This window comes from Oreochromis niloticus, unplaced genomic scaffold (genome assembly GCF_001858045.2).
Source record: "Oreochromis niloticus isolate F11D_XX unplaced genomic scaffold, O_niloticus_UMD_NMBU tig00007314_pilon, whole genome shotgun sequence".
NCBI classification, from domain to species: domain Eukaryota; kingdom Metazoa; phylum Chordata; class Actinopteri; order Cichliformes; family Cichlidae; genus Oreochromis; species Oreochromis niloticus.
In genome coordinates this window covers 27,283-39,796 of record NW_020328480.1, presented here as the reverse complement: position 1 = coordinate 39,796, position 12,514 = coordinate 27,283, and the positions used below count along the sequence as shown (strand labels likewise).

General features: G+C 40.8%; 1 protein-coding gene and 1 long non-coding RNA gene across 3 annotated transcripts; one reads left to right on the top strand and one right to left on the bottom strand.

Moving 5' to 3' along the window:
* Window positions 1-371: 371 nt before the first annotated feature.
* Window positions 372-1,519, bottom strand: LOC112845418 (uncharacterized). Of its 2 annotated transcripts, none has more exons than XR_003218223.1 (2): window positions 1,040-1,519; window positions 372-677 (listed from the first exon to the last, which is right to left on the bottom strand). It is a non-coding gene; the product is annotated as an uncharacterized LOC112845418 (long non-coding RNA). The 2 variants fall into 2 exon arrangements; XR_003218224.1 differs by having other exon boundaries at window positions 372-674.
* An 8,738-nt stretch (window positions 1,520-10,257) lies between these two features.
* Window positions 10,258-12,036, top strand: LOC109200528 (zinc-binding protein A33-like). Its single transcript, XM_025904831.1, has 3 exons — window positions 10,258-10,433; window positions 10,535-11,055; window positions 11,323-12,036. Exons 2-3 carry the CDS (start codon window positions 10,552-10,554, stop codon window positions 11,938-11,940), a joined length of 1,122 nt encoding a protein of 373 aa, XP_025760616.1. The 5' UTR covers window positions 10,258-10,433; window positions 10,535-10,551; the 3' UTR covers window positions 11,941-12,036.
* Window positions 12,037-12,514: the final 478 nt, after the last annotated feature.

The window sequence follows — 12,514 nt, the reverse complement described above, 5'->3', positions numbered from 1 at the left end:
ATGTACTGTTTACAAGATTAACGTAAAAGCAGGAATCAAGACGTAACAGTTTATTTGTAACATGGAATCGTTTCTGATTGGAGTATGAACTAAGATTACTCAAACTCTTTCACAGATAAGATAAGATAAGATAACCTTTATTAGTCCCACACGTGGGAAATTTGTTATCTAATTACTAATACGTTGGGTATAAAAAATTACGAGAAGAAAAAGATAAGAAAGAAAGAAACTCAGAACGAGCAGAGCTGCTGTAACAGGCTGCCGCACACGGGGGGCGCCGTGATGAAGTTCTCTTTCATGTGTCTGCGTTCATGCTTAGTATGATCACATGACTGTGAAAAGGTTTTGTCACAGTGTCTGCACTTGTATGGTTTCTCTCATGTGTGGACTCGTTTATGCTTTTCAAGCTGACGTGCACTGATGAAGGATGACCCACACTGATCGCAGACATGCTTTTTAACGCCACTGTGAAGGAGTTCATATTGTTTGAAGTCCTTTGAAGTGGTGAAGCCTCTCCCGCATTCTTTACAGTAGTTCATTTTGTCTCCAGTGTGTCTACGTTGATGTATTTTCAGAGTCCTTCAGTGACTTAAAGTTTTTCCACAAAGGTCACAACAAAAGTCTTTCCCACAGCGATGACAGGGTTGAGAACTTGATCCATCTGTGTCGCTCTGCTTCTAAACAAAAACACAAAGACAGTGTAAGTCAGTCCTTAACATTTTTATCCTGAACGTCACCTGAAATAAAGAGCATCTCTGCCAAAGTCCAATTACATTTTACTGTTTACATTATCACACTCAGCTCAATTTAATGTGCTATAAAAACGATAAGAGTAAAAACATTAAAGTAATACTAGTTTAATGCTACAATAACAATAACACAATTCTCAAACACTATCCCTAAAAACCTGTGATTAGAGTCTGAATAATCATTCAGAGCTGCCTTTCCATGCAGTAGAATTGCTAACATGCTAACACACTTTGATGAGCAGAGTTGTTTCAAACAGTCGGGCTGACAAGATAAAAATATAAATACATACCTCACAGTAACTGCACTTGTAGAGTCTTTCTGGTGTGGATCTGTTGGTGTCGTCTCAGGTAACGTGGAGATTTAAAAGTCTTCTCACACAGGTCACATTTATAAGGTCGTTCCTCAGTGTGGGTAAACATGTGACGTCGTAACTCTGTGTTTGTAGTAAACTGTTTACCACACTGATCACAGCTGTACACATCATGTCTGGTGTGAATGCGTAGGTGAATGTTTCGGCTCCCTATCTGGCTGAAAGTTTTTCCACAAATGTCACAGCTGTACGCCTTAATTCCAGAGTGGGTAACTAGATGACTCTGTAAGCTGTAACTGTGAGTAAAAGCTCTGCCACACTGATCACAGGTGTACGCTTTAACTCCACTGTGGATGAGTTGGTGTGATTTTAAGTTTGAAATGTGCGTAAAAGACTTTCCACACTCGTCACAGCTGAACGGTCTCTCTCCAGTGTGGATGAGTTGGTGTGTTTTTAAGCTTCCAGACTCGGTAAAAGACTTTCCACAGTCTCCACAGCTGAACGGTCTCTCTCCAGTGTGGATGAGTTGGTGTGTTTTTAAGCTTCCAGACTGCGCAAAAGACTTTCCACAGTCTCCACAGCTGAACGGTCTCTCTCCACTGTGGATGAGTTGGTGTGTTTTTAAGCTTCCAGACTGCGTAAAAGACTTTCCACAGTCTCCACAGCTGAACGGTCTCTCTCCAGTGTGGATGAGTTGGTGTGTTTTTAAGTTTTCAGACTGGGTAAAAGACTTTCCACACTCGTCACAGCTGAACGGTCTCTCTCCACTGTGGATGAGTGTGTGTCTTTTTAAGTGTCCAGACCTGGTAAAAGACTTTCCACAGTCTCCACAGCTGAACGGTCTCTCTCCAGTGTGGATGAGTTGGTGTGTTTTTAAGTTTTCAGACTTGGTAAAAGACTTTCCACACTCGTCACAGCTGAACGGTCTCTCTCCACTGTGGATGAGTGTGTGTCTTTTTAAGTGTCCAGACCTGGTAAAAGACTCTCCACAGTCTCCACAGCTGAATGGTCTCTCTCCGGTGTGGATGACCTGATGCATTTTTAGGGAAGCTTTCACAGTAAAATCTTTCCCAAACTCGTCACGGTTGTATTTTTTTCTTCCACTTCTTTCTTCAACGAAATTGTCGGCCTCCTGAGAGCGCTGACTTCTCGATCCACGTTGGTCCTGCAGTGACAGAGATACAAACAGAGGCAGTGATTTGTGGGAAATACATTATTCTAACCGGCCTTTTAGTAGTGGTATTTTGTTACATTACACGTGTTTGTTACATTACACGTCTCCAGATTGTATGTATAGGGCTTTGGAATTGACGTCAAGCCGCGGAGCGCGGCGCCATTTTCGGGGTCTACGAATCAAAAGAGACACTGTGTTGGAACGACGTCGACAAGAATCGTGCTTAAAAGCAGCTCCATAGAAAACGGACGGTATAGAGACCGATTGCGTCCAGAGGCGAAGCAGCGGTACTTGCAGAAAATAGCGTGCATTGGAAATGTGGACCCGTATGAAACACGGCCGTGGAGTAGAAACCCTGAAGACCAACCGCTACTGACATAGCCTCACATATTTTCGTACCTTATCTGTGCAGTCAGCGAGTACAAGTCGTCACTCAAACAAAGGTAAGTCAGCTCGAGTACTGCGTGTGAAATGCGTTTGATTTCCCCCCAAACATTCAGATTAGTGCAGCATAAATTCATTCATAAGGGGAAATTACAGTGAGAACATGTGGAGGCTGTCAGGTGGATAACATAGTGAGTTCAGTGCATTGATGAGACATTGTCCTGAAGGATTTAGTTATTCTTTATGGTTAAAGAAATTGCAATGATTTATTCATATTTATTATAAATAATTTAAATATACATCTTGCTTCTGTGTTTGTGTCCTGTGTCACTAAAAATACATTTTATTTTAATTTTATACATTGATTAATGACCTGCAGAATCTCCTTATCATAATAAGTGATTCATAATTGTCACTTTATGCTTTCTCCATCTCTAAAGTGATTACATCCTTGCATTACATACTTTAGGTTCATTTTCTGCAGGCAGGTTTCTGACAGAAAACAGGCAGATTTACCCTATAAAATGCAGCGTTTTATAGATGGACACATAAAGAAATGAAAAATGACATGTATGTGCTAACTTTCTAAACACTGTCACATTTATGATAAAGTAGATAAAACACATTTATGTCAGCCTTGGCTCATACTTCTTGTCTTTAAATGAACTTTGTCTGTGTGTGTTTCAGGTGCTGCACTCTCAAAGACTGCATGAACCAGCATTGCAGCCATGGGTCACTGTGAGCATCACAGGGAAGGTTGAAGCCGCCCACTGCAGCTGTATGGCCGGAGTCGCGGAGACCTGCAGCCATGTCGCTGCTCTTCTGTTTAATGTAGAAGCAACAGTGCGGATCTGTGGCACAAGGCCTGTTACAGATGAACCTGCATACTGGGTTTTGCCTGGTAATGTGACGAAGATTGTTAGGGTTCAATGTTGAGAGAGGAATCCATAAATAACCACAGATCCGGTCCAGTGTGCAATTTAGACGGCATTTTAATGAACACATGTGTGAGTTCAACAACCCAATCAGTGTTGAACTGTCTTTCTCATATTCAGACAACTGTTTTATGGGGTTAAGGTAGTACAGCCCCCTTTTCTGTTACTAGGCAGAAATACGTCACACCAAAACCACAATGACTTTTAACATAGAACATCATCTTCGTGTCGACGGCTGATGCTTCCTGTTAGCCCGCCTTCGCTGTCGCTTATCTCCCTGGAACATCAGGTGCACTTCCTCTAAGTACGTCGGCACACTTCTGCATTTCTGCCCTACCAAAATAGATCTACCATGGTGTGTATGTGTCTGCAGTGTATGCTAAGTACGTGTCATGACCTGTCTGCACCCCAGCTAACCTCACACCTCTCATCTTAGCCAGACATAAGGCCTGTGCACATACACAGCTGAACTCTGTGTAATTTCTAGGCTAAATGTCACACTCGAATGATGATCTTAGATCTGCCAATATGTTTGCTCCTCCTAATATAGTCTAAAAGCCACCCCAAGCAAAGCAATTTGAATTTTCCCCTATCAGTGATCCTTCTAACTAAGTGTGTGTTAATCAACGATACATGCATAATAACACCCTGCTCTTTGGCTTGCACTCACTCTGCTTTCGGTTTCACTTCTGCAAAAGCACGCCGTTTCCTGTCAGCCTGCAACTCAGTTTTCTCACCCACTGAAGACTATGTGTAAGAATATAAAAACATTCAAAAACCTTTAAATTATAGATTCAACTGATTATAACTGAACCTGTAATAAAGACTAATATAATACCAATATATTTGAACATCTGAATGCATCTGAATGCAACATCACATGAAATGGTAATGATGATTATAAAATAGCAGCAAATAATAGCAGTAAAATATTTCTCCCCTTCACAGTATATAGCGCCAAATCACAACAGCAGTCACCTCAAGGCGCTTTATATTGTACAGTAGATCGTACAATAATAGATACAGAGAAAAACCCAACAATCATATGACCCCCTATGAGCAAGCACTTTGGCAACAGTGGGAAGGAAAAACTCCCTTTTAACAGGAAGAAACCTCCGGCAGAACCAGGCTCAGGGAGGGGCGGGGCCATCTGCTGCGACCGGTTGGGGTGAGAGAAGGAAAACAGGATAAAGACATGCTGTGGAAGAGAGACAGAGATTAATAACAGATATGATTCGATGCAGAGAGGTCTATTAACACATAGTGAGTGAGAAAGGTGACTGGAAAGGAAAAACTCAATGCATCATGGGAATCTCACTAAGGTCTATCAGGGCAAGCACAGAGATGAGTCCACTGTCAGAGGCCATAAGAAGATCATTTGTAACCTTCACTAAAGCTGTTTCTGTGCTGTGATGAGCTCTGAAACCTGACTGAAACTCTTCAAATAAGCCATTCCTCTGCAGATGATCTGTTAGCTGTTTGACAACTACTCTTTCAAGGATGTTTGATATGAAAGGAAGGTTGGAGATTGGCCTATAATTAGCTAAGACTGCTGGGTCTAGAGATGCTTTTTGAGTAAAGGTTTAACTACAGCCACCATGAAGGCCTGTGGTACATAGCCGATTATTAGAGATAGGTTGATCATATTTAAGATTGAAGAATTAATTAATGGCAGGACTTCTTTGAGCAGTTTTGTAGGAATGGGGTCTAAAAGACACGTTGATGGTTTGGAGGAATTAATTATTGAAGTTAACTCAGAAAGATCAATTGGAGAAAAAGAGTCTAACTTAACATCAATGGTACTAAAAGTAGCTGTAGATAATATTACATCTGTGGGATGATTATTGGTAATTTTTCCTCTGATAAAAATTTTATTTGTGAAGAAGTTCATGAAGTCATTACTAGTTAACGTTAAAGGGATTGTTGGCTCAGTAGGGCTCTGACTTTTTGTCAGCCTGGCTACAGTGCTGAAGAGAAACCTGGGGTTGTTCTTATTTTCTTCAATCAGTGACGAATAGTAAGATGTTCTGGCTTTGCGGAGGGCTTTCTTATAAAGCAGCAAACTATTTCTCCAGGCTAAATGATGATCTTCTAAATTTGTGACACGCCATTTCCTCTCCAGCTTACGAGTTATCTGCTTTAGGCTACGTGTTTGAGAATTATACCACGGAGTCAGGTACTTCAGATTTGACTTCGGACTTAGTTTTCACAGGAGCTACAGTATCCAGAGTCGTACGTAGTGAGGAGGTAAAATTATTAACAAGATAATCGACCTCTGTTGGAGTAGCGTTCAGATAGCTGCTCTGCTCTATGTTGGTACAGGGCATTGAAGATGATAACAGTGGGTGGATTATATTCTTAAACTTAGTTACAGCACTTTCAGAAAGACATCTACTGTGATAAAGTCTACTCTCCACTGCTGTGTAATCAATTATTGTAAATGTAAATGTTATCAGGAAATGATCAGACAGCAGAGGGTTTTCAGGAAACACTGTTAAATGTTCAGTTTCTATGCCATATGTTAAAATGAGATCTAGAGTGTGATTAAAGTGGTGGGTGGGTTCTTTTACATTTTGAGAGAAGCCAACTGAGTCTAATAACAGATTAAATGCCATGTTGAGGCTGTCACTTTTAGCATCTACATGGATGTTAAAATCACCCACCATAATTATTTTATCTGAGCTGAGCACTAAATCAGATAAAAAGTCTGAGAAATCAGAGAGAAACTCTGTGTAAGGCCCAGGTGGACGATAGATGATAACAAGTAAGACTGGTTTCTGAGTTTTACAGCTGGGGTGGACGAGGCTAAGCATCAGGCTTTCAAATGAATTAAAAGTCTGTCTTGGTCTTTCATTGATTAATAGGCTGGTGTGAAAAATTGCTGCCACACCGCCCCCTCGGATGGCATTATTCAGTCTTTTAATAACATTTCTTATCATTTCTATGCCATTGACATTCAGCCTCATCAGCTCAATAGGCTATCCACCCTAGTCCACTGCTTAAATCAGGGGACTGATTCACTCTGTAGCAAATACTTTGTCTTAAACACCAACAAGACTGAGACCGTGATCATAGCTCCTCATGAACTACAAATATAAAATTGGTTCTTGCTTCTTTTTGTTCAACTTTAAGTCCAACATTCAAAATCTTGGTGGAATATTTGATTCTTCTCTGGGCTTCAACTCACATATAAAATCTGGCTCGTTCCTGTTTCTTTCATTTAAGGAACATTTCTAACTGTGACATATGGTCTCCTCGGCTGAACTGGAAAAAACTGTTCATACATTTGTGTCATCGTGTTTAGATTATTGTAATGTCCTGTTTACCAGCCTGGACACATCATGTCGTTCTCACCTCCAAGTTATACAAAATGCTGCAGCCAGACGACTAACATGTTCTAACAAGCGAGCTCACATTACTGCTATTTAATCTTCTTTATATTGGCTCCCAATAAATTTCAGGATTTGTTTCAAAATTCTTGTTTTAACACACAGAACACTAAATGATCACGTCCTAGATTATTTATCTCAACTTCTTACAAAATATATGCTGCTGGTTGTCTCCGTTCACGGACTCATGATGTGTTAGTTGTTCCCTGTACACGACTAAAGACTAAGTGTGACAGAGCCTTTCAGTCTGTGGCACCAAGGCTGTGGAACAGTCTGCCTCCACAACTACGTTTAGTCCACTCTGTGGATTCTTTAAAAAAGCTGTTCAAATGTTTCTGTTTTACAGGCTTTCTAATGACAAACATTTTATTGAATTATTATTTATTTATTTTAAAACTACCTGTTTATTTTACTGTCTTATTGAATCTTTTTTTCCACTTAATGTTCATGTTTATTTGAGCCTTTTGTGTGAAGCACTTTGTGACCTCTGTGAAAAGTGCTTAATAAATAAACTTTAATTACTTATCTCTGAAAATCAATCAATCAATAATCAAACAGTGAGTTTGTGCGTTTGAGTTTGTGTTTCAAAGATGGAGGCCACGCTGCTCTCAGAGGACTGTGTGTGGTTGTGGTAAACGTGTGAGCTGCTGCTGCTTCTTCCTCACATGTTTGATATGGTTCATATTTCCAGCTGCAGAGGTGGAAAGAGTACTAAAATATTTTACTCAAGTAAAAGTACTATTACTTTGCTGAAATTTTACTCAAGTACAAGTAAAATTACCTGTCTAAAAATTTACTCAAGTAAAAGTAAAAAGTAGCTCATTTAAAATGTACTCAGAGTAAAAGTTACATAGTTACTTTTATTATCAGCAGGAGGACAGCCTCTTCTGAGCAGTGGAAAATAAGATAGTGGGATATAAATCTCAAAGTAGTTCTTTTTTAATGAAAAGAAAAACTTTGCAAATTAAAGTGCAGTGGCAGTTAAACTGCAAGTCTATACATGAAAATGGATAATGGTCACCAAACCAATCAACCAAACTGTCAGGTATCACAGTGTTTTCAATACAAAACCATATCATTCTTTCACATGAGAATGTGTTCTAAACTGTCAAATAAGAGAACAAGTACTGAACTGAACGGCAGCTGCTTTAAAAATGTTTTTTAATTTTTTAAACTTGGCCCTGCCCTACTGTACCTCTAGATTAAAGTTCCTTTGTGTCCATCCTAGAGTGTTACTCTCTGAACTTCTCTGAACTTCCTGTTAATTTTGAGGAGCAGTTGATTTTCAAAGTTAGTAGAGTTCATCCTTGCTCGCTTTGCAGTGAACAGTAGTCCAGTTTGAGAGAAAGTTTTTTGACGTCCCTAATAAGACATCAATGCATTACATAGCTACCGCTGGTAAATTATACCAATATACCTCGTGTTTTTTTTTTATTGGACAGTAACAGGCTAGTTAACGGGAGGTTGCAAGTGCTAATTAACAAGTAACAGAAGTCAGCTGTCTTTGACTAATCTAAGGTAAGTGAGCGCTCTGTTATTCTTTTGCCTGCAGTATGAACATATGTGGGTTAAGTAAGAAAGTAGCCGCTTCTGTCTTTAATTTAACTATTTTTTAAAATAAATTATTATTATTAACAAACAGGAAAAACGTAGGTAAACACATTTTCTTTCGGCAATTTACCAACCCAGTAAAAAAATGTAAGTTGTGTGGACAACAACGTGCCCGATTACAGCAAGTTGCTAGTACCAACCAACGTTAGCTGTGTTCTTCACAGATGTCTTAACTTAATGTGATTAATTTGAACACAGCCTTTTTGCTACCATAACAGTACGAGTTGTATTTAACTTACCTCTACATGCTTGCGCAGGTTTGATGTGGAATTTTTAAAAGCTGCTAACTCGGTCTCTCTGGGAAAACACAGCTTACACTGCATAATAAAGCTGTTGCCTTTCTTGCACTTGAAGCCGAAATGGTCCCTTAAATACGGCCAGGGGTTCACATCCGTTTCTTCGAGTTCAGGGTCAGCAGAATTCAACGGGGCTTCTTTTTTCACTGGATCCGTAACACCGATGTCAGACTCCATCTTTAACGTGGCCTTAGCGCCAATTTGTTCTACTACCCATCACTCCCTGCAGTATTTCCGAAGCGCAAAGTTTTTTTGTTTTTTTTTATTTACTCAGTGACAGGTGTGATTGAAAACGTAGCGAACTACAATACTTTTTAAAAAATATACTTAAGTAAAAGTAAAATTACAGACTTGAAAAATGACTTTAAAAAGTACAAATACACAAACTACTCAATTACAGTAACGCAAGTAAATGTAATTCGTTACTTTCCACCTCTGTCCAGCTGATGCTGATCACACTAACCTTAACATCACAGACCATCCTTTGGTTCTTCTTCTGTTCCTCTTAAACTTCCTGTGTGGCGCCTTTCAAATTAAAAGCCCTCCCTGACTGTAAAGACTGGACTGTGCTGCAGCTGGTGGAAACAGTGTGTAGGTGTGTTGTGTTTGATGGAGGACTGAAGTGTGTGTCCAGCTGAGCTCTCTGTGTGCTCATATATACAGATGCTGATAAACACATGTTTGTATTTGGACCCTGTTACTGATCAGGACCTGCTGTGTGTTTCCTGTCCACAGGTCTACAAAGAGTCGCACTTCCTGCTGTGGTTCAGATGTTCAGCATGTTGCTTTGTTTCTCACATGTTGGCTCCACGGTCTCTGCTGCTGTGGGCTGATGTCATGCAGCAATACAGCTGCTGAACATCTGGCCTTGTTTTGCTCCATCAGCAGATATTTGACTTTTAGATCACATGATATTTGCATGCAACCTTCACACACGTGTGGAGAATTCATTATTTCTTTGAGAGATTTTTTAGTAAATAACAGAAAAAAGAAAGTAAGAGAAAAGCAAAACTTTAATTCTATAAAAGAGTAAAAATTCCACACACATGTAACTCACCACTGTGTGAACATCACAGGGGAGAAATCGTTTCTCTGAGTCAGAGATGAGTGTCAGTAACACAAAAGTAACACTCAGTGTCATGCAGTGACTTTTACACAACCAGATCAGATGAACCAACTCACACTAAAACATGCATTTTGCTGCACTATTTACACTTATTTCTTTTCTTTCGGCTCTTTTATATATTTTGTAAAACCACAAAGAAATATTTTATATCAGCAGCAATTTTTCTCAAACTGCTGCATCACAGCTTTCATGCTCTGACCTGCATGTGAAATGAGATATGCTGTCATACTCACACATTTATAACAGGAAGTGGAAAGAAGCTCGATCTCTCACGTCACTCAAATGCGACAAACCAGGAAACAGGAAGTTCTTTGTCCTCAGTGAAGAGAGACGCACAGACGATCAGACTGAGTTCAGACCAAACTAGCAGCTTCCTCTGAGTGAGTCCAGCTACAGGAGAGAAAAGTGGAAAACTCCAACACTGCTGCTTCAAGCTGCTGATGCTCCACACACTGAATGTGAGTTTGAGCAAAAACACGACTCAAAGGAAGTTTCAGTGAAGGTCGTAGAGGAGGGAGGGGAGCCAGGACTGACTGTACTTCCTGTCTGCTGTTTTCAGCTTCACTCACAGACTCAATGGCTTCCAGATCAGAGGAGGATCTCTGCTGTCCGGTCTGTCAGGAGGTCTTCAGAGATCCTGTTATTCTGTCATGTAGCCACAGCTTCTGTAAAGACTGTCTGAAGAGATGGTGGAGAGAGAGACCAACACACGAGTGTCCAGTTTGTAAGAGAAGATCTTCAAGGAATGAACCACCTTTAAATCTGGCTTTAAAGAACCTGTGTGAGTCGTTCTTACAGGAGAGAGATCAGAGAGCTTCAGAGGCTCTCTGCAGTCTGCACTCTGAGAAACTCAAACTCTTCTGTCTGGACCATCAGCAGCCAGTGTGTCACATCTGCAGAGACTCAGAAAATCACACCATGCACAGATTCAGACCCATCGATGAAGCTGCACAACAACACAAGAAGGAACTTCAGGAAACTCTGGAGCCCTTAAAGAAGAAGTTAAAGGTTTGTGAAGAAGTTCAAGTGAAGTTTGATCAAACAGCAGAACACATTAAGGTCCAGGCCCGACACACAGAGAGGCAGATTAAGGAGCAGTTTAAGAAGCTTCACCAGTTTCTAGCAGAGGAAGAGGAGGCCAGGCTGGCTGCACTGAGGGAGGAAGAGGAGCAGAAGAGTGGGATGATGAAGGAGAAGATGGAGGCTCTGAGCAGAGAGATAGCAGCTCTTTCAGACACAGTCAGAGCCACAGAGGAGGAGCTGAGAGCTGAAGACGTCTCATTCCTGCACAACTACAAGGCTGCAGTGGAAAGAGTCCAGCGCTGCCCCCTGCTGGATGATCCACAGCTGCCCTCTGGAGATCTGATAGACCAGGCCAAACACCTGGGCAACCTGACCTTCAACATCTGGAACAACATGAAGGACATGGTCTCCTACACTCCTCTCATTCTGGACCCAAACACTGCTCATCCAATCCTCATCCTGTCTGAAGACCTGACCAGTGCGAGAGGAGGCGAGAGGCGGCAGCTTCCTGATAATCCAGAGAGGTTTGATTGTTCCTGCTCTGTCCTGGGCTCTGAGGGCTTTAACTCAGGGACTCACAGCTGGGATGTTGATGTTGGAGACAGTACAGTGTGGGCAATGGGTGTGTTAGCAGAGTCTGTGCAGAGGAAGGGAAGTATACTGTTTGGATTATGGGGAATAGCATTCTCCGAAGGTAAATACTCAGCATGGTCACCATCAGCTCTTCTCACTACTCTCTCCGTCCAGAAGAAGCTCCAGAGGATCAGAGTGAATCTGGACTGGAACAGAGGACAGCTGTCGTTCTCTGATCCTGATACTAACACACACATACACACCTTCACACACACTTTCACTCACAGGATGTTTCCATACATTGACACTGTTGGTAAAGTGAAGGTGTGTCCGTTGAAGGTGTCAGTGTCAGTGGAGCAGATGAGTTGAGGATGATGATGTTTCTAATGTTGTTTCCTGTCAGTGAATTGAAGCTGTTAAACTGCAGCTGTCCTCCTGCTGCCTCGTTGTTCCAAAGCTCTTTGTTTCTCTTTTAGTTCTCACTGTTTCTTTCTGTTTCTGCTGTCCACCTTTTCACATGGAAAATCATTTCACTGTTTCTCACTGAATGACTCCCCAAACTAGATTTGAAATTCTATCAAGTTTCTAATCATTACAAGTGATTCATGTTTCTATTTGATGTGTGTAAATGGAGATGATTTAGTTTGCTGGGATATGGACTGACATGTGTTGAATGGGAGGAGCAGTTTGTTGTTGTCTTCTTGTCTGTTTATGACAACAATAAATATGTTGTTGAAACAATGATTCATGTTTAACTCCATATATGAAATGTTTCTGATCTTTGAATTCTGTTTGATTAAAGACTTTCTTCATGACACAAATGAGATTTCAGTGTATTAATAGAACTAAATAAGCTCAGAGTTGAAAGGCTGCAGTATTATGTACGTGCTTCACTGTCAGTATCTTCAGGGGGATTCAAAGGGAAACATCAAACTGCTGTAAT